Source organism: Chelonoidis abingdonii, chromosome 9 (assembly GCF_003597395.2).
Source record: "Chelonoidis abingdonii isolate Lonesome George chromosome 9, CheloAbing_2.0, whole genome shotgun sequence".
NCBI lineage: Eukaryota > Metazoa > Chordata > Testudines > Testudinidae > Chelonoidis > Chelonoidis abingdonii.
The window spans coordinates 66244356-66269259 of record NC_133777.1 but is presented as its reverse complement, the minus strand read 5'-3'; the positions used below and the strand labels follow the sequence as shown (position 1 = coordinate 66269259).

Genomic DNA, 24904 nt, shown 5'->3' with positions numbered 1-24904 from the left:
TCTGTTTATATTCTTTAAAAGGTAAAAACCCTCCTCTGACAACAGCTAACACTGAATAGTGTACTAAGTATTGTACACTTCAGATTGGGGAGCACTGGAATGCCCCTCTCCTCTCATTTCCTCTGTATCACAACTGGCACAATTCTTGTCAAGCCTTTAGCATCTATTGATGTCATAGGTTTTAATGATCTCCACATATGTAATGCATAAGCAAACAAGTATGTGGTGTGGTAGGAAATGGAGGTGAGGGGTTGTACAGCCTTAATCCAAAAATAGGGTTTTGGATATATTCTGGTATTCACTTGAGTTGCAAATGTTTCATTGCAGAAACACTTTCCATAAATATAGTTGGATTTCTGCCTACTGAAATTTTATTTTATAATGTCAAAATTTGGAGGGGCATATTTTATATGTAAGCTAACATTTGTGTGTAATTTTGCATGGCTGTATTTTTTATATTCAGAAATTCAGACTTGTACACACAAACTCCATTTGCATCCAAAGTAAATGTTTTATTATTGTTATTATTATTGGTATTACAGTAACATTCAAGAGTTTCAATCAAAGATTTTTGGAATTAAGCCTACAAAAGGTGCACATACAGTACAACCTTAGAGTTACAAACACCTCAGGTATGGAGGTTGTTTGTAACTCTGAAATGTGTGTTTACAACTGAACATTGACTTAAGACAGCTTTGAAAAATTACCATACAGAAGAAATATGCTGCTTTCCCTTTATTGTTTTAGTAGTTTACATTTAAGAGAGTACTGTACCGCATTTGTATTTTTATTTTATTTATTTATTTATTTAGTCTTTGCTGTTACCTGATTGAATACTTCTGGTTCCAAATGAGGTGTATGGTTGCCTGGTCAGTTCATAACTCTCGTGTTTGTAACTCTGAGGTTCTACTGTATATTGGTTATATTTTAGTGTGTTGGACCTTAAGGACCAAATCTTGGGCCTACTGAAATCACTTCAATTTAAGTGGGATTAGGATTTGACCCATAAAGAGAAAATCCTCTTCCAAGTGCTCAGATCTGGGAAGTGAGAAGGTAATGGGATAAGAAATTATTTTCCCAAGAGCATAAGCTAATACTGGAGATACTCTGTAGAGGCATTAATATGCCCTTTTTTAGAGTGAATGGAGTGGTAATAAGGCCGAGAGAATATACATATTATAAACCCTCCAACCCAATCCGTATTTCTCTCTTGTCCTGCCCCTGCTCACTCACTGCACACTGGATGCTCAGCCCCTCCACACCAAACCCTGAGTTCCATTTCTGTTTTCACAGAGGGCCCTCACATCCCTAGAGCAGGTCTGTGATGCACTGTATGTTTATCTGGACCTATGTTTTAAGCATAATCAGCTGATGTAAGTTAGAGAGTTCCATTAAAGCCTGAAGATCTGGCCCATAGTTTTCTTTCACGAGACCAAAAGTAAACTGGTCATACAAAACAAGTCACTCACTCGTGTGACAAGAATCCTGAGAAAAGATTAATCTTTACACAACAAAAAAAGTTTACAGCCATTATACATGGGAACTATTGTGTCTCAGTGCACCCAAATGCTACTACGAGCACTATACAAATGTCTGTAGCAATAATAATTAATAATAATAATAGCCATATTAGTGATGCAAACGTATGAAGCTTGCTCTAGTTTTAAAATGTTAGAGCGTAAAAACCTTTTCATTAAAGACTATACAGAAAGTAGACATGCATCCGACGAAGTGAGTATTCACCCGTGAAAGCTTATGCTCCAATACGTCTGTTAGTCTATAAGGTACCATGGGACTCTGTCACTTTTTACAGACAGTATAACAGTGATAGCAACATTGTTGTTGGAGACATGGATAAGTTGCAGAGAAATAATTCTCATTTGAAAGAGAATCAAAAGGAGATTGGCAAGGGAAACTCCCTTTTCCTTAGATCCAATGTTCATTTAATCATGTTAGGGAATGACATTTAAACTGGGGAGGAATGGACTTGCAGCACCCTAGAGTTTTCACGCACATGCCTTGGGTGAAATCCTGGTCCCACTGAAATAAATGGCAAACTCCCTTTCACTTCAGTGAGGCCAGGATTTCACCCATCTTTTCCTTGATGAAGGTGAGTTCTCAGGATTAAAGAACTTTTCCACTAGTCTGTAACTTTACTCCTCCACAGCTGTGTAATATATCATTACTTTAAAAAATAAAACCACTTAGAGTATTACAGATACTCAGGCTCATTATAGTTGTATCAGGAGGCCATTTTTAGTATGAGGATTTAGTATTAAAATTTTGAATATTATACTGAAATAGGAGAGGATGCTGTACTTCTGGAATAATCACATCTTTGTACAGCTAATAATTCTTTATAGTTGTCCAAATATGATGAATGCTAAGAGTTAAACATTTTTATATATGGAATCTGCTGCTTCTGCATACCTCGGAGAAATAAATACAGTTATGGACTCTCTCTGTGGGCGTACAATTCAGATTTATTTTGTTTAACATCAAGAATAGTCAAGAGGTAAAAATATTTTCCGCTGAGAAACAGGTCAAAGTAAACCTGACTGCATATTGTATATAGTACATATCAAATACTCCATCCTAAACAGAGTATTCCTCAACATTGCACTCAGATAAGAATGTGATGGGTGTCTTAAAAATACTTGGTGCAGAAGATCAGATAGATACAGTCAATATAAATAGGTATATGTTAACACAAGAGAGGTTATATTTATTGGGCTAACTGTGAATATAGTAAATTATATATTCCCATAAACTATTGATGACTCATATTTGATAAGAGCTAAAGGTACAATGAGGGAGTCAGTAATCACAGTAACTACAGAAATTTAATATATCAGCATCTGATATTTTATTTAGATGATATGGAGATTTGTACTTAAAAAGAAGTACTTTAACAAGTAACAACTTTAAGTATTGTAGTGCTGTGATGTATCATGTCACCCTCAACTCAAGAAAAAAACCCACAGCATTGGAGTCATTTAAAATAAAAAGCTATTTATGTTAATTGTTTATTTCTTGGATTTGGTTCACATAGTGTCCTCTGGAATGCTGATATGACTGTACTGTTTGCTTTCTTTCGTTCTTTTCAGATTCTGTTTGACGTCATTTCACAAAATTAACATTCCTTATTTGCACATCTGGTCCAGACTTTGTTTCCATTTGTACTGATTGGAGTTTGGTATTAGCATTTGAGGGCAGAGGATCAAGCCTTCTTTTGAGAGTTGAATCAGGCACTGTGAGCAGGTAGAGCCCTGCAGGCTATCCTTAAAGGGTTTAAGACCATATTTTACATTATTACCACTAATTATCATCATCTTTGGTAGCTTTGTCTCCCCCCCGCATACAGATCTTTTAACTTAATCTTAAGTCAAACTGAAATTAATTTAAGATGTATTTCATTCTTTTCTGAATTTCTCTCATCTTTCAGGTAAATGTTGAAACCATGTGTTGGTTACCCTCAAATCCTATCTTAAAATCTTGGAAGAAAACCCTGTCCTTTCTAGTAAAACTATTACTTTTATTTGGCTAGTCCGTTAGCTCTTAAATTAACATATTAAAAATTTAAAATGCACCCACACTCTTTGGTATGTTATACAAACATTTGTCTGATGACTGAACATAAAAGCATTTATCTAGTCACTTACTCTAAATGGGTGTAATGTTGCATGAGTAAATTTACATGACTGAAATTCTGAGAATAAAGAAGTTACAAATTACTTTGGATCCACTATAAATCCTATTGGAATTAGATTGTTATCTAACACATGGATTAGAAGAATACATAATAAGAAAACTGTGCAAACAACCCTTATTGTTACATAGTAGCTATTTACAGGTTTTCCTTCTACAATCATTGTACTGTAACTAGAGTTTCTGCCACTTGATGTTCATTATAAGTCACAGATACCCTCTACTTAGTATTATAATAGTGAAGCATTCAGTGTATCATTTATTAAGAATGTTCATGTTAGACAAAGTCACCCATTGTGTATTAAATACACTTTCTGTAGTATCAGATTCATATTTTTAAATGCAGAGTGACAACTTTTGGCCTACGTAAGTCAAACTATCACTGGTATTGTTTCATGCTCTGTTAGAAGCACGAAACAATATCAGTGATAGTTTGAGATGCTGTTGAGCAATGATTTAGATTCTCTGGCTCCTTTGTGCTACTCCAACAGCACAAAGGGGCTAGAATCTGTCCAGGTGTCCCCAGCAGTGTGAGCCAACTCAAGCAGGCATGCAACTGGCATTGCTGACTCCTGCATTACCCTCTCTGAAGCCACTAGCACAGAGGGCATATCAAGGTGTTGTCTGCTGTCCGCAGCTGGCAGATGGCCTTTTGAGGATGAAAGCAAGGCAAGATAAATAAATAAATCTATGCTGGGTCTAGAGCCAGCATAGAATCAGCTGCATGATCAGGAGCTGAAGCTTGCATCCCCACTTTGCCCAGCTGAGGAGAAGCTGGGCTCAACTGAGAATATGGGCCTGTAACTGCATTGTGAAAATAACAGACTTAAAATATTAATATTTGGATAACCATATGAATGTTGTATTGATCTTCAGAATAAGATCACTAATGCATCGTTTCACAATTCATGACCTCAAACTCTTCAGTAATTACAGTGTCCAATTATGTGAAGGTAACAGTATTGGATGTTGTCCTATATCTTTTGTATTGTGGAGGACACTCCTTCAAGGCTCAAAGTTCATGTAGTTGTTTGGGAAAATTACTATTATTATTACTTTTCCTGCGTAATTTGTGCAAAAAGAGTAATTGTTAATTCCTCTGATACGTGGACAGGGTTACCCCTAAACTGAAAGGGGATATAGTTAGCAAAAGTGAGCCAATAATATAAATTCATGAATAAAAAACTGTTTTTGTTGTTGAAATATCAGGCATGCAGTTTAATCTAGCCCCTAGGAAAATCTGTTTTGTGTAATTTATGGGGACAAGATGATCACTGGCCAGAGACTTGAGTTCTATTGCTTATCTCATATTGCAGACTGTGTAACCTTGGCCTACTCACTTAGGCACTTTAAAAAATATTATCCTAAGTGATTTAGGAACAAGGTATAGTCTCATTGACTGGCAGTTAGGCTTAGATAGTAAATCACTTTTGAATATGGATTTATGCTCCTAAATCCTTAGGAGCATAAAGGTGCTCATGAAAATGCACCCCTTAATACCTTAGGTGCTTTTGAAAATGCACCCCTTAATACCGCCATACCTCAAAATTCTAAAAAGATTTAAAAAAGTAAAAAGGGGGAAGGGAAATGAGAGCTGGGAATGATATTTATTCATGTTTGTAAAATGCTTGGAGATCTAATCCTGAAACGTTCTATTCATGTATATTAAAATTTTGCCAACATTAGGGGGTCATATTGTCCCAGAGAAAAAGTGTTTTTGAACAATTTCTCCAATGTGTCAGGAGAAGGTATGCCTTCCTTCCAGTTCACAAGGTTACTTTCTACTTTAATTTTCTAGTCAATGGGTCGACTCATACTTAAGTACTTTCGCTGGATCAGGTCCACACTGTTCACAGGTGATTACTACATCAAGCCTTCCCCTCCTCCCATCATAAGACACCTAGATAATTCTAGGATTGGTGAATGTCGTGCCAGTGTTACCTTTTATGTTTAAACCAGCAACCTAGCCATTATGTACATTTCCTGTTTTTCCCCTGTTCCTTTAGAATCTGGATGGAAGTGTAAGTTTAGAAACTCATATTAAGTAGTTCATACTATACCCCCAAAATATAATAGAACAATATAATAGATTTATTCAAATTAAAGACAAAACAATCATTGAGTGCAAAATTTGTTAATTTTCATAGTTTCTTTAATTCCTAGAAAGATGTGGTAATTATCAAATATTTTTGCATTTGCCATTATACTCTCTCTAAACTGATGGCTACAACCAATATATTTCTCAAGTCACGTAGAGAAACAGCCAAAAAAAGAAGGTATGTCAGCTTGAGTCAAATATGTGCAATCAACTAGTTTGTGCACCAGTGTATTAATTTGGACATTCAGGTGTCTACACTTTAATTCCAGAATGTAATTGCTATGTTGATATATTTACTAGATGGATGAACTGACCACTTTGGAACAGTATTCTTGTAATCATATATTTTGACATAAGTCTTTAGAAAAAAATTATTTTTTTTCCCTTTCTCAAATGTCTAGATATAGTACTTCATATTTTAACATATGAAGATGAGAAAAGTGTGAGTATATTGTGTGACAGGATTAAGAACAAACCTGCTAACAATTTCAGATTTTGTGAGTCTTTTTATGGCTTTCTGACATACTGGTTAAGAAACTCTTCTAGCTTGTTTTTCTGTTCTCTCTTTGGATCTAATGCCATTTATGGAAAAGAGAGGAATGACTGGCTTATTGCCTAAAACAGAGTATGCAGGTTTATACACAGAATTTTTGTCATTATATTTGTGGTTTTCCCAAGAAATTTAATATTGAGTATGAAAATATTATTATTAGTTAGTAAATGTCAGCAAGATGTATCAAATACAATACAAACCTATTCTGACTGATCACAATTTACTAAAGTAAACAAAATGTCTCCAAACCAAATTATGTGAAGACAGATGGAGATACTTTGTGGAATAAAAGTTAGAAAGTTATTATTTACTAGGAAAAATAATGCAGAGAGCCAACCATCCATTACAAATCATTGAGAACAGAGTCACATTTTATTCACAGCTTTTTGCTTTCAATTCTCAAGGTGTTTTCTATATTATTTAAATGGCTTAGTGCAATTTTAGGAATACACTAATGCTGTGAGTGCAGTAGCCATTATGTGGCATGCTTGGCAACAGCTTGGATATATTAGACATTACAACCTATTTTTGTGTGTGTTATTTTTGGGGGTGGGGGAAGGTAAGTGAGGGAGGAAATTTTGGCCAGCATTAATCTTTTCAGGATACTTAATTTCTATTAGAACTGCTATTTAAAAAAAAAAGGCTTCATTTAAAAGGATGGCTTGCCCCTTTAAGGGCCAGAAGGCCTTGGGCCAGTCAGCCCTGTTGAACTGTTCAGTTAGCTGTACCCTGCTACACCTGTGCAGGGTGTGGGACTTAAAAGGAGGAAGAGGCAGGTAGTAGGAAATTCTAGGGACATGCTACTAGAGGCTTGAGGAAAGAGCTGGCATGTGTGTTCTGTAGCTAGTGCAGAGGTGGCAGATAAAGAGGAGAAAAAGCCCTAAGGATTAACAATTTAGAGGGAAGTTAGCCTCCAGAGGAGCAAGTTGTGGCAGGCAAGTGTCTGAAGGAAGAGTAGGCAAAGGACTCTATAGAGCCTGAGTAGCAATGAACTGCCTGAAAAGGGTTACTTGAAAATTTAGAGACTGAGCCTGAGTGGAGCAGAGTCTCCTGGCTGGGGAGGAGAGAAGATAGGCTATCTCCAGTATGAGGTAAGAAACCAGGCATGAGCTAGGAACTGGCTAAGCCAAGACCTGCTGGAGGGCCCTTGGTAAGAGAACCAACCTGATCTGGATGGTTGGGTTGATTATAGCACAGGTGCTGCCAGTGAGACAGCCTATGGGGAGTCTGCTTATAAAGAAGAGGACTGAAGCTGAGCTGGGGGAGGGAGGCTGCAGGCTCCTTGATTTTGTCCTTTTTGACCTCTGAAGGAGTTGAATATTTTAAAGTAGTTTGGCTGAAGATTGTTGTGGGGAAACTGACAAGAGCATTGTCATGCTGGGTCTTGCTGCAAAGGGGCATGCCAAGAGGGTGTCTTGTAATACTCTGTCTCAGTGGAGGAAATCTTTTTGTAACCAGCTAGTTTGGGAGCAGCTCTATGGAGTTGCACCAAGCTTGGTGGTTTTTGTAGGTGTCTTTTTTTTTTTTTTTTGTAGCTAATCATAAAATATGTGTATAAACAGGACCTGTTCACTTTATCATAGATCTACTCAATCTATTGCCAAAGGTTGTTTCAGTGGTCAGTGAACTAAGATTCAGAAGTATCCAAAGGGGTTAAATTCATTTCAGCTATGAAGTCCAAGCAATTGCAGATGCATGGTCCTTCCTCATTATCCTATTCCTCACCAAACTATTAGACCACTTTGGAGACCCTACCTGCTGATTGAAGCTGCATTTCTGAAATGCTACTCTCTAGCACTCTTGGCAACCCTTGTATGTGAAGCTTAAATGTTGTGGAGAGTTTTGCATTTGACTTTCTCAACAGACTGAATTCTGCCTTTGCTCATGAGGTGGCCCTTAGAAACAAACCCCTCTGCTAGAAAACCTAGGCAATGGATAATACATAATAACAAACATTATTTGCCAAAGAACACACAGCTGCTGCCTCTGCATCAATCTAAGCCCCACCAATAAACCAGAGATTCACCCACTCAAAATTGGCCTATAGTGAGTTTTCTCGATATATCATCTAGTGTGTTGTGTGTCAATTGCTGGGTGGTTCTGTGAATAGTGCAAGCAAATGTGAGGAGAGGAAGCAAGCAGGGGTTGGAGTCACTTCTGCTAGCCAAGTTACAAGTCAATACTATCAGCATCATGTTTGCTGTGTGGGGTTCAGTTTTCATGCTCACCCTCCTTCAGAGGATGCAGCTTTTGTTTTCACCAGGTCTTTGGGGGGCAGAAGCTGCAGTAGGGATGCCTCCTTTGGCTATCTTGCCGGCCTCTTCTCTTAAGCCACTATCACCCTCTTTTGCCATCTTATCACCCTGTGGATCAGCTAATAAGCCTGTGTAGTGGCTTATTCTGTTGGATGCCCATGTAAAACAGAGAAACACTTAATCTGATATGTCAGATATTACCTCTGAGTTTGTCAACCATGCGAAGGAAACACACACAATCTTAGGTATTATACCAGTTTTAAAGATTATTGTAACACAATAGTTAGGGATCAAAGGTAGTGCTGATTTTTCTGCACAACTGATATGCACATAAAGTCCTACATTTGCCCATTCATCATTTATAACTGTGAACTCAAGGAGGCAATTTAGGGCTCAATGATCCTATTTTCCATGAGCAGCTGTAGGCTTTTTACAAGCACTACAGATGCATGTGTAAATTTGGCCAGTGTAACATTTGAAAATGTGTTCCTAGGATATCAATCCTAGATAATAAATTACATCATTTCCCTCTAACAAATTCCCAGTAATCAGTGGTTTACACACAGTACTGTACACAGCCACTTAAATATTTAAATGTCAAATTTAAAAATTAGAATCAATGCACTGTTCTAAAATTGTTAGATTATTGGTGCAAACTCAATTCCCATTACTGTAGTATTTGAGAACACTGCCTTATAATTAGAAATGTGTCATGCATGCAGTTCCAATGTATCAAGAATAAAAAGACAAAGTTTGATCAGCTTCTTTTCAAAGTCTACAGCACCTCCCTGTGTCTAACACATTTAAAAGCAAGCTAGATGTGGAAGAAATGGAAGTATAGTGAGGCATATTTATTAAAATTTCTTTTATGAAACAATATTTAAAAGCTCATGTAGGGGATTTTTTTGTCATCCAAAAACTTAACTAGTCTGTTTACTGAAATTTACTGAGTTTGGATGAAACTGATGAGGGTAGGATAGTTGGTGATTGTTGCTGCCTCTGAAGCAGATATTCTTTTGGTTACAAAGGTTATGAAAGTGGGCACAATCCTTATTTACACTTATGGTTACACATTGATTTACTAACACCCTGACTCTGATTTCCTTTGGATGATATTCTGCTTTAAAAAATCTTATAGCATGTTTTTTGTTAAACTAAATGTCTGAATCATATTGTCATGCCAGCCTATTGTTTCAGCCTTAAGTGTCAAATTCCCCATATAGGGTTATGCCTACTTAACCATCCCCATATTCTCTGAAAATCATAGCAGAGCTACTAAATTCTGTTAAAAATTGCTTATGCTTACAAATGTTAAAATAAGCTTAGACGGTCAAGTGAAAACCCAGATGCTTTCCCGCTTCCCATTCCCAAAGCAAAAGCTAGTCACAGCAAATTAAATCCAATCTAATAACCTTACCTAGACTGGTAAAAATGGGAGCCATATTTCACGGCCAGTGGTAGCAACCTGGGAATCTGTCATGTAGACAGAACTCAATCATTTTACCTGTCTTTTGGCTAGCTCTATTTGGCCTGCACGAACACAGTGTGTACTACAGCTGCTGCTATTGCTACCACAAGCGGACTGCACCAGTGGGTACTAGCATTGAATTACAGTTACCATTATAGCCAGTTGAAATGCAGGCTGTGCTTACACAGACAGAAAATCATAATTTACAGAAATATTCACAAGAAAAAGTGAGAAGCTGAGATACTGTGTCAAATATCTGTATTATAATGCTGATCTGTAAACTAAATATAACATACTGAAAATGATATTAGCAAATACTTGCTAATACCATGTTATTCTCTACTATAATTTAATGACAATAATTTAAAATATTATTTCTCAAGATAAAAAGCTCTTCACATGGGGTACATTGGCATAGCTCCATTGATTTTAATGAGGCTAGGCAAACATACACTAGCTGAGCAGCTAGACAGTTACGTTTAGAATACATGGTGTTCTGTTGATAAATCCTATGAATATTAGGTTAATTTAGTAAGCAGTACATGGGAGTTATGTGAACAAATCCCATTATAAATTCATCTTTGCCTTGTCCTTTGTTTCACAAGCTAAATGCATAACATGTCAATAAGACTTATTGATTGCATCAGTATTTTTACTGCCTCTGTGTATTATGCGTGCGGTTGTCAGCCACATCTGTGAATATCCATTTCCAGCTTTTCAACACCAGTTGTTACACAAAACTTTTTCCATGCATACAAATGATGTAATGTGTTATAAAACTTGTAGTCTGACAATACAACAGCTATAATTGTTAACCTCTTTTGTGCTCTTGCTGTATGAAACTCAATTTCACAGTTAACATTTAATTTTTTTCTAACTTACTGTACCCTAGTCAGTTCATATGACACTTCCATCAGCTCATATCCAGAAGTCCAAATCAACAACAAAGTCAACAGTTAATACAGACAGCTGAAATTCAGCTCCCAAATATAGTCATAGATAGTCAATTATGCAAGAAAGCAATGTTGCATGCTAGGAAAGTAATGTTCTTTACTTGCCTAAATTAATTGTGCAGTGATGAGGAAAGTGTCCCATAGTATATTACTATGTGATATATCTTGAAACACGGAGAGTATATACTTACAGATGACTGGGATATTACAGAATTCCAAAGTTAAAAATAAATCACACAATACAATTTAGTGAGTACTCAAAGACCCTACAAATCTGAAAATGTTACTTTCAACAGTTCAAACACAGCTGCTTTAAAACAAGGAGATCCCATGCCTTCCAACAAAGACTATGTTAGGAATCAAACTGACTACCAAAGTACTGTAATTTCTATATAGCAATCTGGAAAAATACTTATTGCACTGAGATCCCAATTGAAACTGTATACTCCTCTGTCCGGATAGTAAATTATGCCTCATTAAGCTTTTTCCAGCTCCTGATTCAACATATGTCATTTTAGTAAAAGGTATTTACCACGTATAACAATACTAATTTTATTATCGGCTTTTATAGGGCTTTTCATCAATAATCTCAAAGTTCTTTAAACCCCATTTTGCAGATGGAGAAACAGAGATAAAATGACTTGCCCAAGATCACTGAATAAGTAAGTTGCAAAAACTGGAATAGATGTTAGGCCTCCTGAGACCCAGTCCAGGGCCACTAGACCACATGTCCCCACAAAATGGAGAAGTGTCATTTAATTCCATGTATTTTCCTAGAAAAGGTGAGCTCGGTGCAGTAATGTGAGATGTTGAACCAAAATAACTTAACAGATTGTAAACGTTGACAAATATGGCTAGGTTGAGAAGATGCAAAGTAATTTATCCTTTTAAATATATATATATATATTCTTCAACTGCAACTGAAACTACACTGAGGAGTCATTAAAAACTCATCGCTTGCTAAGGAGTTCAATATTAAGTACAGAAAGATTCAATTATTACTGCATGTACATGGTCAAGATATCTCTAGGATTTTGATTCTCCACAGCCTTGCTTCTTGTGTGGTCATTTACACTCACGCAAAATGAGAACAAAATGAGTGTAAGTGCTACTACCATTCTAATTTAATAGTATTTTACACACATTTTGCACAGGTGTTAAGGACCATGCCATATATAAAACAGTGGAGATTCACGCCCTAAATTCACAGGTTATGGCACAGATTTCTTAGGCCATCTGAAGAGCATGCAGCTCAAGTGTCTTTAAGGGACCTTTATGGTCGTGGGGCTGCTAGGTACCAGTTGTCCCAGAACAAGTTAGAGCAGCGTGGAGACTTGTCTCTTGCACCAGCTGCCAATGGATCCCAGAGAAAAGTTGGATGCAAGGGCACCCCAGCCATACCGGTTTTCTGTTGGCTGTGCCCCCATTCACTGGCTGCTGGGGGACGGGGGGAAGGGCAGTATTTAGTAGTAACCACTAGAGTGGTCCTTCTCCATTTGGGATTTTCTTAGGCAAGATAAATAGTCAAATGGCCAGATCTACTGGCTTTAGGTCCACTCACAGCTACAGGAGTGCTTTAGAGAGAAAATTGGGGTCTATATGACAGAGGTGCCAGATATTGCTATATATATGAAACACTTTCTCTGGTGTAATAAATTACAAGAGTGACCATTAGAGTTCAAGTCTGAGGCAAACTCAAACTAGTGTTTATCTTGCTTTGAGCCCTGGATCTCCATTAAACCTTCAATGTTTGCAAAACTTTAATTGCAGTGTGCACTCATGGATTTCCCATTTGGGTAGGGTATACATCTGAGTTTTTCATTAAAGCAGGCACATATCCATTGGGAACTATGAATTTTATCCATAGCTGTTGAGAGGAATATGCTAAGAGACTCTGAAATACTGCCTTTGAAATATATCCTTTAAAGATAAACCTTCCCAATATTTAGATATTGAAATGAATCCTCACCAATCTTTATACTATGTGTAAATTTAATAACAAAATAAAAATACGTATCATCATACAATCAAATGAGCTAACATCTAATATTTTAAAGTTAAAAAATATATAAACTATTTAAAACCATCATTATTGTTTCCTATAGCAATTTCAGTATCCATAGATTAAAAAAATCCATTTTTTAACTTTTGTTTTCTTTCAAAGGGGAGATTGGAGGATACATAGAAGAAGGGGGTGAACTTTCATCAGAGATCATGGCTGGGCTCTAGTTTTAAATCTGCATAAATCAGCTTCAGTTTACATAGGACATTTTTAAAGGATAGGTTGTTCAGGCAAACTGGAGAATAGGAGTTACTTGCTCTTTAGAACAAATACCTTTCATTTTTCCTGTACGTTCATTAAAGCTAGTCAAAACTTTTCAAAGGAAAGAGTATTTATTAAAAAAAAGTCTTTGTCAAAAATAATTTTTGTTAAATACTGACAATATGAAATTCTTTTTGCCAGAAATGTTGTGCCTTGTTTTTTTTGTCAAAAAGGTTATCAGAGATTATCAAAAATGTCATCAAAATGTTTTTTTTTAATTTACTAGCAAAGTTCTTGGGAAAAGAAATGGATTGCCATTTTGATAACTTGATAACCTGTAATATATTCAATAGGTATTTGTAACATCAATACCATTTTTTAAAAAGTGGATCAATTTTGAACACATCAAAATGAAAATATCAAAATTTTGAAATCAGTTTGCAAATTATGTTTTCATTTTTGACCAGCTCTAACTTTATCATATGAAAGGCTCCAGATCTTACAGGAAGACTCTAGGTTGTTTACCCGAAGTTCCAGAGTCATACAACCATGTAAAAATAAAGATTTTTTTTTCATCCACACTAGGAATAATAACATTTATTTCAAAAACACTTCCACTTTCCACTTCATTGTGGAAGGAAGTACTTTACCCATTGATTTAAAGGAGAAACAACAATGTGTAAATTTTTAGAAACATTTGAAGTTAAATTTTTAATTTTTTATAGGTAGACTGGTTCTGGAATTTGTTCATTAAGGCCTGGTCTACACTACGAGTTTATCTCGAATTTAGCAGCGTTAAATTGAATTAACCCTGCACCCATCCACACAACAAAGCCCTTTACTTCGATATAAAGGGCTCTTAAAATCGATTTCTGTACTCCTCCCCGACGAGGGGAGTAGCGCTGAAATCGACATAGCCATTTCGAATTAGGGTTAATGCAATTCGATGCAATGCAATACAGCTGCAATTCGACTGTATTGGCCTCCGGGAGCTATGCCATAGTGCATCATTGTGACCACTTTGGAAAGCCACCTGAACTCGGATGCACTGGCCAGGTAGACAGGAAAAGCCTTGCAAACTTTTGAATTTTATTTCCCGTTTGCCCAGCATGGAGCGCTGATCAGCACAGGTGACCATGCAGTCCCAGAATAAAAAAAGAGCTCCAGCATGGACCATACGGGAGATACTGAATCTGACCTCTGTAAGGAGAGATGAATCTGTTCTATCAGAACTCCGTTCCAATAGATAAAATGCCAAAACATTTTGAAAATATCTCCAAGGCCATGATGGACACATATCTCCAAGGCCACAACAGGGACTCAACACAGTGCTGCGTGAAATTTAAGGAGCTGAGACAAGCGTACCAGAAAGCCAAAGAATCAAATGGACGCTCACGGAGGGAGGGGGGACTGACAACTGTAGCTATCCCACAGTTCCCGCACTCTCTGAAAACCATTTGAATTCTGGGCTGAGCTCCCAAAGCCTGAAGGGTCAAAAACATTGTTGCGGGTGGTTCAGGGTATATGTAGTCAGCGCCGCCTCCCCCACCCCCGTGAAAGCAAAGAGAAAAAAATCACTTTTCGCCTTTTTTCAATGTCACCGTATGTCTACTGGACGCTGCTGGCAGACACGGTGCTGCAGTACTATACAGCAGCATCCCCTTGCCTTGCCGTGCGACGGCAGATGGTACAATAGGACTGGTCGGCTTTGGTGAGGGCGGCCGGAGGCGCCTGGGCAAAAAGTTTTGTCTAATGGAGATTCAGTTCTGCCTGGAATATCATTGCCAGCTGGAGGCTTCTGCCTCAGGCTGCTCTCCCAGTCAGCAGCACTGCGTGTCCACTAGCCCAGTCTACTCCTGCTACTAGGGCTTCACAATCGATACTTAGACCTCTACATTTTGCTGCAAAAAAAAAATTAAGCTGCCATTTAGACTGTCCCCACCATAACATACCTGGGACATTTTGTATTTTACCAGTGTCAACAAAGGCCCACACACAAAGAGATTCAGTCCTGCCTGTGCTTCTATCCTAGTGCTATCACAGATTGCCATTTTAGCTATAGGTGAGCAAGTGCTGAATGGTGGTTAACTTACTTCACTGTGACAACTGCCCCCCTCCCCCTTTGATCTCTGCTTGCAGAGGCAATAAGTCAGCATTCTTATTACTTAATCACACAAATGGGGGATAACGCCAGGTAGCCCAGGAGGGGTGGGGAGGAGGGAAGCAACGGGTGGGGTTGTTGCAGGGGTCCCCTAGAATGGCATGCAGCATTATTCTGCGGGATGTCTGGGGCCTGACCCGAGTGCGTCATTTGCCTCTCTGGTTCTTTAATAGGCTTGCCTGATAATTCAGAAAGGACTGACTCTCCATTAGACAAACTTTAAAAGAGAATGACTGGGGAGTCTCTCATTTTGTCCAGGCGCCCGTGACTGACCTCACCAAGGCTGGCCAGGAGTACATGACAGCAGTAGATGGTACAGTATGACTGTAATGGTCTTTGTCAAACTTGCAAGCAGCAGATGGTAACAGTATGGCTGGTAACGTCTTCACTAACTTGCAAAGCAAGGGAATGCTGCGTGTAGCACTGCAGTACCGTGTCTTTCAGCAGCATCCAGTAGACATACGGTGACAGTGAAAAAAGGCTGAACGGGCTCCATGGTTGCCCAGGCAATCCAGGTAAAAGGGTGTGAAATGATTGTCTGCCGTTGCTTTCACAGAGGGAGGACTGACTGATGATATTTACCCATAACCACCCGTGACAAATTTTTCGCCCCATCAGGCATTGAGATCTCAACCCAGAATTCCAATGGGCGGGGGAGACTGTAGGAACTATGGGATACCCACAGTGCAACGCTCGGGAAGTCGATGCTAGCCTCGGTACAAGGACGCACTCCGCCAATTAATATGCTTAGTGTGGCCCGTGCACTCGACTTTATACAGTCTGTTTCCAAAAATCGATTTCTGTACAATCAGAATAATCCCGTAGTGTAGACATACCCTAAGAGAGATTGTAAACTCCCCCTAGTAAAATCTCCTCCACTTTCAAGTATGTTTTGAGGTGAGGCAGGATATGATGGAGTGCCAAACTCTTAACCTTGTACTCAATACTCAAATAGTGAGCAGTTTGGCTCAATATGATTTATGTGAATAAGCATTTGCCAGCGAGAACAGGTAGTTCAAAATCTCATCTAGATTAAGGATAAAATGACGTGGCAATTATGGTGTTTTCTGGTTGTTGTTGTTTCCTTTGATACAATCATTCTATTTTTATACTTTGGATTATAATCTATGCCTTTTCTATACTAAATCTAGGATATGTCTACGGATCAGCAGGAGATATTACAAGATGGTTCAGCCTTGTGTGTCTTTTGTATCACATTTGCTGGAACCCAATTAAACCTGAGTTTCCATTCTTGGCATTGCATACCACATCCAGTTTATATAGTTTTATTCTATTGTTTGGCTATACCGAAAGAAGGACAGGAGACATTTGACATGGGTTTAATCAGGCCTCAACTTTATTATTAGATATCTGGGACTACCCAGCAGATAAAAGGGTACAGTGCAGGTAACACTGTGTTTGTTCTTTAATTACGTGAGGGCTTTTTACCAGCTCCCCCTCTTTTTTTCCATCCAGGTCCTCCAGCAAATCCATTGCTGGAACCTCACCCTCCACTACCCCTCGTAGGAAGGTTAAGGTGGGCTATAAAAATGGGGGGTTGGCTCCTTACCATACCAATCATAGGACTCCCCAACCACCCCCGTTCGTTCCTTTAGCAAACATGTCTTTTTAAGTCCTTTTTCAAGCCATTTATCTAGTCACTGTTCACTTTTCCTGTGGAGCACCTGCACTGGACCTCTGCCTTACATTTAATAATGAGTTGCGACATATAGCCTACCACCCTTCAAGCCATGGATGAACAGAGCCCTTCCTGAACCTGCTGTGGGGAAGCCAAAAAAAACCCCAACTGTACCCAAGCCAATATGGTGGTAAGGGAAAAATTTCTTCCCAGCTCCCCTAAAAAAGAGGCGACTAGCGTAATGCCCACAGCAGGTCTTGATCAAATCTGGTATTTTACCACCTAAAGAGGAGGGAGGGTGGGTCCTGCTTCAGCCTGATCTGTGTAAAAGGGAGGCTTCAGGTGCAGAGCTGCCCATTTTAAACCTTGCATTCCTAGGGGATGAGTCAGCGACCATGCTGGCCCTTTTCAGCAGTTTTCATCTCCTCCATAAAGCACTGTTCCCTTCATTCGGCCAGCCAGCCAAACACTCCCCCCCCACCCCGCCTAAAGGTGCAAGGCATTTGTGTTAACAATGAAATCATGTTGGCTTTTTGTGTGTGGGGGTACACAGTATGTAGCAGTTTGGTCCATTCTAGATTAAATTTGTTATTTTTCAGTGTGGTGGGGTTTAGAGTTGGACGAAGTGAGGTTTCTGGTTTGAGGTTCAATATGGGCTAGAGTTCAGGTTTGATTAATGATGCTGAATCTTGTGTAATGTTCTTATAAGATTTTGTCCAAAACAGGAGAAGTCTCACAAGGCTCAGTTTTTGTGTGACATTTCTGCTTTTTTGTTCTAAGATCTCATTAGAACCTCATTTCTTGTAGGAATTTTGGTCTCATCCAAAACAGAATGGGGGTAGGAGAGAAGGTACCTCCTGGTCTGAGAGGTAGCTTGGTACTGGAAATTCACATCTAAAAACTTTCTCACTTATTTAAATAGTTGATTCAAGATTCTAGGGAGGCTTTTGCAATAGTTAAGAAGCCATTTGTCCTTAGACTGAAACTTCAAGACCAACAGAGCATGTAAATTCCTAGAGTGTCATTCAGTCCTAGTTGTAAATCCTTTCAGATGGAAGTCAAAAAAAGAGCTTATTTTGACTCAATTTTGCACAGAAACTAATAAATCTGCAAGACTTCCATAATTAGAATTGAAATGATTGGAAGATCAAGCAGTAATAAGGGGAAGCTAAATTTATTTCAAAAAGTAGCAATTGATCACTAAGAGATCTATCCCTCACCTTTCTGGTCCACTTGCTTCGTCTCATTCTATTACTGAGACAAGAATACTTCCTCAGTCTGTATTTCATGTGCCAGTTTGTCACTGAAATTAACTGAGAGAAATGTTTCACTGTTGACTAGGAGAAACTAACTTGGGCAAAGTACAGTAAATGGGTGTTGAAAGCAAAACTGAAATTAAATATTCGGAAGGGCTGAGGCTTCTGCCTCACATCTGTCTCTTGATGATTATTTTAGTGTTCTAGTGAGAGGCTCTTGGCTCTTACTCTGCACTTCAACTTTGAGCCTGAAGAGTGGGGTTATTTCTGTCAGATGCGGAATGATTTCCTTTGTCTAGTGGTGGGGCGTATACTATCTTATGACTGACCAAATTTACTTTGTAGTTTTCAGCTGTATGGGGAAGAGATGGGTCTCTGCCACCAGATATAGAGATGTTTGATACAGAAGGTCTTGTTCTAAGGGGAAAAAAAACCCAAATGATTCACAATATTTCAATAGCTATTCATTTCTAAATATTTATTTGAAATTCTCCTTACTGAAATGTGTGTGTGCAATAAACAGTCTTCTTATGCCTACGGGGGTCATCATTGATCTGGCCCAGAATTCAGCAATTTGCTTTGCTAGCACAGAAGGTGTGAAGATTAGGTTAGATTTTTGGGGATGTGCTATTTCTTGGACTCAACCAAGCTGGCTAAATTGTTGCAATAAGTCTTTGTAACAAATTAACTTTGAATTATGAGAAATGAATTGAAGATTAATATTAAGGAGTTGCTTGAATATGTTATCATGTAGCAACAATCAACTAATACAATTGTACATCAAAGTTTGCTTGATGAATGTGTTCTATTTTCTGTTTTTCATAAGGCCACATTATTGTGACCGCATTCTATATGTTAGGAGAAGTTTGATGTGCAAAGAATTACATATTAGATATGACCCTGTTTTTATTACGTATTGACTCCTCACGGTCATTGATTTGTATTCTTTGGTACCTCAGATCCATAATCTTGATTAATGTGAAAACCACCATGTATTTCGTTCTTCTCAATTTGCCAATGCAACATGATGGTATGGCATCCTTGAAAGATTTCTAGTTGTGAGGAAGCTTTGCCTATTGTCCATGCTGTACAATACATATATGGTATATGGATAAAGTGTTGATTTCTGTCTGCAAGACTGTCAGTCTGGCATCTTTCATTAACACTTACAATACATTAACACTTAAATATTTACAATGAGATTTCCCTACTTGAATCTGAGTTTATCGCATGCTTCTGATAATAAACCAGCAGATAGAGGAGTGCTGGGTTCCTCTTCTACATCTGTGGCTTTATGACAGGATCTAGCTTAGATTCTCTCCTGCGTTCAGGATACAGGAAACCACAGTGTTTTTACATCAGCATTTCCATTTCTTATGGGAGAAAGTTGGGGTTTCCTCTTTCAAATGTAGAGAATCCTCTAAATATTTTTGCATTGTTCTCAGATTATACAGTGGGGCTGGCAGCATAGAATATGAAGACATTTTTCAGAGCAGCAGCTGAATCACTGACAGTCAAAGAAGCTGGTTGACCCTGATGTAACTCTTCTGGGGTATCATCCATGCAGAAAAAATGAATGGTCTGGTTTACCACTTCCAGCACTGAGCATTGCAAACTAGTGAGTCACCTAACAGAGATGATTGAAGTTTACACACGTGGATTTGTCCATTTAGGTAATAGATATAATTTTAAAGACAAGTTAGGTAAAAATAAGAGGTGTTTAAGTTTACTGCTGTAAAAATAACATTTGGCTGGGGAAAGCAAATTAGTCCAATCTTTTTCTTATCTGAACACAGACTGGAAGTGTGTTTAGTATATGGCCATAAACACATCTTCAGAAAGATTTCTTTCATGTTCATTTGCACTGAGGGTATGCCTCCACCCCCACAAAAAAAAACCCAAGTGTAGGCATCTGAATTAAATCAAGAGGAAATAAAGTGAGTTTCTTCTGATTTATATTTCAATTTGATAATACACAGGAGGTCCTCTGAAAATACTACCCTGTTACCATTGCTAAACTGATTTCTCCCATGCCCTCTATCTGTGTATTGTTTTCTCTATTTTGCTTATCCAACAAAAATACTAAAGTAATTATTTCCTAGTATGTGCAGTAGATGAAGTACAGCAAGCAGATTACATTTAATGTGCTGGAATACCTCTCGCCTTTCTGTGCATAAAATTACATGTAGCAGGGACATCTCCTTATCACATACCTCATTTAGTGGATAAAGTATTGAGGATTTTGTTGCCAAAAAAACCAAACTTTGAGGCAGATATGCTACATTTAACTAAAAACCTAGATAGTAGTAATTGAATCCTAAAACAAACACTTATTAAAATCATTAATATGCAGCAAAAACATGGAATCACAGATTAAGAGCCTTTACTTGAATTTGGAATAATGTTAAATTATGAACCAACACATTGGTTAAAGAGCATGGTATAATGACAAGCAAATTTTCATAATTATTTGGCAACGTGGTGCTATAAACTCATCAAGAGAGACAGTATAGCAGTAATAAACAGATAAAATATGATTGTAGTATGCATTAGTGTTGCAAAAAAAATCAAGACTGTTTTTATGTAGGAACATTTACGATGAAATCCTGGCCTGATTGAAGTCAGGGAGCCAGGATTTCACTTGTAGATATAGTTCTGTGGTCTTTACTCTGGCAGTATCCCACTGGAAGTCTATGAGAGGTTGCCTGAGTAAGAACCAACTAAAAAAAAATCACTGGATTTGGCCCATAGCCAATAAACTGATGTTTTACATTTCCCAAGCCATATGGTTATATATGATGTAATAGAGTGTAGAAAAAAGGGAGACTGATATTAAAAACAAATTTTAAAAGAAACAGTAAAAATTATGAAGAGAACTTTGAGTTATGTAAGATTCCTGATGCTAGTTATAATCATGAAGTAAATATGATGCAGCACAGTACTTGAAAAGATTAAGAATTTGTTTGGGGGAAAAAAAGTAAATTTTCAGCTGAAAAATTACTAATATTACCATCTCTCACACACTGATTTTTTTTCTGTTTTATAATGCTTCCTAAATTATATGGAAAATAATAAAATAACTTTTAAAAGCATCACAGGACAGAAATTTGTTGTTTAATAAACACTGTTCACTAGACCAACATATGCCTCTGACACTTTAAAGCAATAATAATTTTGTACTTATCTCATTTTAAGTGCTACAGTGTATAATTCTTTGTATTTTCTTCTGTCTTAAATAAATTATGCACTTAGTCCATGCTAAAAATATATTTAGTATAATTTTACATGTCCACCCTCTCTGGGTGATTGATCTTTTTGGAAGTGAGAGAGAATATTTTTTCATTATCCTAGTAATAATGAGCTGTAGAAGCAATAATAGGTTTTATTCCTAGCCTGGCAAATTGTGCAAATGGTTTTGCAAGGCAATTTTCATAATACTTTCCTTTGAATTTTCTAATATTGAATATATTTTAATTGTTCAGTGAAACATACTGAGCTTGTAGGGTGTTTGCATCCTACCTAAATGTGGTTTAATGTTTCATAAGTACTTTATGGGCATAGAGTTTGTGGTTGTATATTTTCAGAAGTACAACCTTAATTCACTTGTTAAAATAGGCTCTCTGTTTGCTAATAGTTACCAGCTGTAACTAATACATTAGATCTACAACATAATGGTAACGCATTATTTAAAGTGACGCATTTCAAAATCAATACCAAATGTCCTGCTGTATGATTAATTGGGAAACATGTCTAATAGAATGGTTATAGCGCTGTACAAAATTATTGTGAAAGCATCATAAATGAAGGGATAAAAAGCCAACAATGCATAAATTTTAAAATCTTTCAGTACAAATTTCAAAAGCAGAGACATTACTTACTGTAGTTGTTGTTTGCTTCTCGTGTCCCTTTTATTTTGCCTCGTTTATCAATCCTCATGTACCACTGAGTTCGGCAGAAAAGTCTTCTCACTCTTACATCCCCCCCTTCCATATAATCATAGCTTCTGGTATGTCGCTCAGGGCTGGAACAGTTCACATTTGTAGCCATTTGCTCTGGAGTCATGTCATTGCAAGCTAAAGATATAGTGCCCACTAGAAAGATAATGTAAAAATATGATCTGTAGAGCAAAGTTGGCAGGATCCATGTCAGTATCCATTTGTGCATTATAGTGCGGTGTTCTGGGTGTTCATGAACAACATAATGAAAATTAAATCTCAAGTAGATCGTTGCTCCTAGGTCATTGACCTGCCTTCTGTCTTTACAGCGAGTTGTAGATTGATTTAACTGAGATTGCTTCCTCTTCCAGAATTCTGATCCTTACTCCTTAATAGTTACTGATGATGAAACAGGATAGCTCCTTAAATATCTTTTCAGTCAGGATATCCTTTAAAGAAACAGGTTATAATAACCTTGGCTGTCATGACCTTCTGTACTACTTGAATTTGCTGCTTGCACTGAAAGTAAAAGATCTATGAGAAAAGTGTCATGGATAAATTTTATGGTCAATTGTTACATGTATGTGGCTATAATATATGCTGCGTGAGTACCGTAGCATAGCAAAAAATCTTCTAATTTTATACAGTGACTTAACTTTGAAAAACATACACGAGTGCACACACAAGATATATCTTACAACAAGCTCTTGACAGCAGCACACATTTGAACTATGTACAATTCCTTGTGTAGCTCAGTTACAAGTCTTTCAAATAAGCTGTTGATTCAGCTGAGCTACAAAACTCATACATGGTAAAATGCTATTGCATCTCTTATATTTCATTACTTCATGCCTATACCTTTACAGTTAGCCACATTCTTCCTAAAGGGCTGTCTGTTCTTCTCTAGTTTAAATGTCAGGACAAACCAGATATTCATGGGACTATATTTTTATACATACATAGTTCAGTTACTTGTAGATTTTTTTTTTAAAGAAAATGTCAAGAAGCTTATTTCTAACCTACATCAATCAAGAAAATAGGAAAAGTCAATAGTGGTTAGAATGCCAAGAGCATTCTTTTAAAGGACCGATAACTTACTTGTTCCTGTTGATAACAGCTGGATACACAAGTATTCCATTTCTGTTGTCTGCCTTTTGCAACATGAGACTCTCTACTGTAGCTACAAACTTTCTCAGCTCAGAAGGACTTCAGCAGAATTATAATTGTTTCCATAAATCAACACGCAAGAGTGGTGGTGTGTGTATGCGCTTGTGCGTGCGCGTGCGTGTGTGTCTTGAGCCTGTTGTTCAGTCCTTTTCGATAAATACCTTTGCTGACCTCACTTGGAAGCAATTAGAATTTAACCAGTCAGCTGTCAGTTGAATGCATGAACAAAAATAAAAGACTTATGTTGTGTAGTGTCCAATGGTCATCAGAGGGAGCTATAAACATAGTTTATGCTTTAAATCTCCAAGTACGTACCTACTTTCCAGAAACAGATTTCTGTGATCACTGGATAAAATTACTTTTCATGTCAGTTAAAGCATTTCTGTTCTTTGATTTAGTTCAGTATTCCCTTTTCCTTAGGAACAAAAACACACACACCTCATTTCTCCTCCAAATCTTTTACACAGATTGATGGGTACATACTCTGCTTAGTATCCTTCCCTTTAGATATCTGAAATAGTGACGTGTATTACTTAGTGTGGGTGGTAGGCATGGTGTCTATTATGGACTGTGTATCATGTTTTAGTATTGTAGACTGTAAATGAAGAACAATTGCATACAAAATCCGGAGGGTTCTTATTTAAATGGCTGTTATGGACAAACCACAATGTATGTTCTAAACATTGCATTCAGTCTAGACCTTTTTCTGCATCCCAGGAAAAATGTAATCAGGAATGATATTCCACATTTCCCCCATGAATACTTCCTAGAAATTGCAGCATGAGAATTAAAAGTTGCAGTAGTACAGATGTTATCCATATTAGCACACTGTTGGATGGATGATCTGTTGGCTTAAGTTTTGGGGAGGCAAATATAACAGCTACATATTATCATGCTGTTTCTACATATTTATTTTCAACTTTTGTCATCAGTCTACTGCCCAAAATCTTTTCCATGTCATCCTTAAAATCTTGTCATGATTTTGGTGAAATCCAGCTATTATAAAAACATATTGTAACTCTGGATTCCACTAAGTACAGCAGTGCCTTTTTATCTTGTTTAATATGAATTCTATTCTTATCTTACAGAGACATCTCTGTAAGATTTTAATAAACAGGAATGGGGAAATCTTGTAATGCACTATCATAAAGAGCAAATTACTTGTATCTGTAGGTCTCTGAAAATAGTATTGTAATTGTAACATAGGCTGTGGATCAGGGTAAACATGACTTTCCCAGGAGAGACAGGGAATAATTATTTAGTGTATTGAATTCTTTAAGTTGATTGAAAAGAACTCTTGAGCCAGTTAATAGCTATTAGGAACATTAAGGGTACGTGTGTGCCGCCTAGTGGTGAGGAGGGTTTAATGATTCAGGACTTAGTTTGGAGTGTTTCTGTGTTTATCACTCACAAGAGTGTGACACCAGGGGACCCTATTTCACCCCGCC

General features: G+C 37.5%; 2 protein-coding genes across 5 annotated transcripts in view; one reads left to right on the top strand and one right to left on the bottom strand.

The window, feature by feature from the left end:
• Nucleotides 1-24904, top strand: part of FAM227B (family with sequence similarity 227 member B) — a 161989-nt gene that overhangs the window by 68783 nt on the left and 68302 nt on the right. The gene's annotated exons all lie outside the window — the stretch shown is intronic.
• FGF7 (fibroblast growth factor 7) overlaps nucleotides 1-24904 on the bottom strand; it is a 94838-nt gene that overhangs the window by 36436 nt on the left and 33498 nt on the right. Inside the window, exons 1-2 of one of the 4 annotated variants that reach the window (XM_032763086.2) lie at nucleotides 23388-23647; nucleotides 22233-22808 (exon numbers count right to left, since the gene is read on the bottom strand). In XM_032763086.2, coding sequence (XP_032618977.1) covers nucleotides 22233-22518 — 286 coding nt within the window. In that variant the 5' untranslated portion in view covers nucleotides 22519-22808; nucleotides 23388-23647. Of the gene's footprint in view, nucleotides 1-22232; nucleotides 22824-23387; nucleotides 23648-24904 lie in introns of those variants that run through there. The other 3 variants (XM_032763103.2, XM_032763094.2, XM_075069647.1) reach the window with 3 other exon arrangements.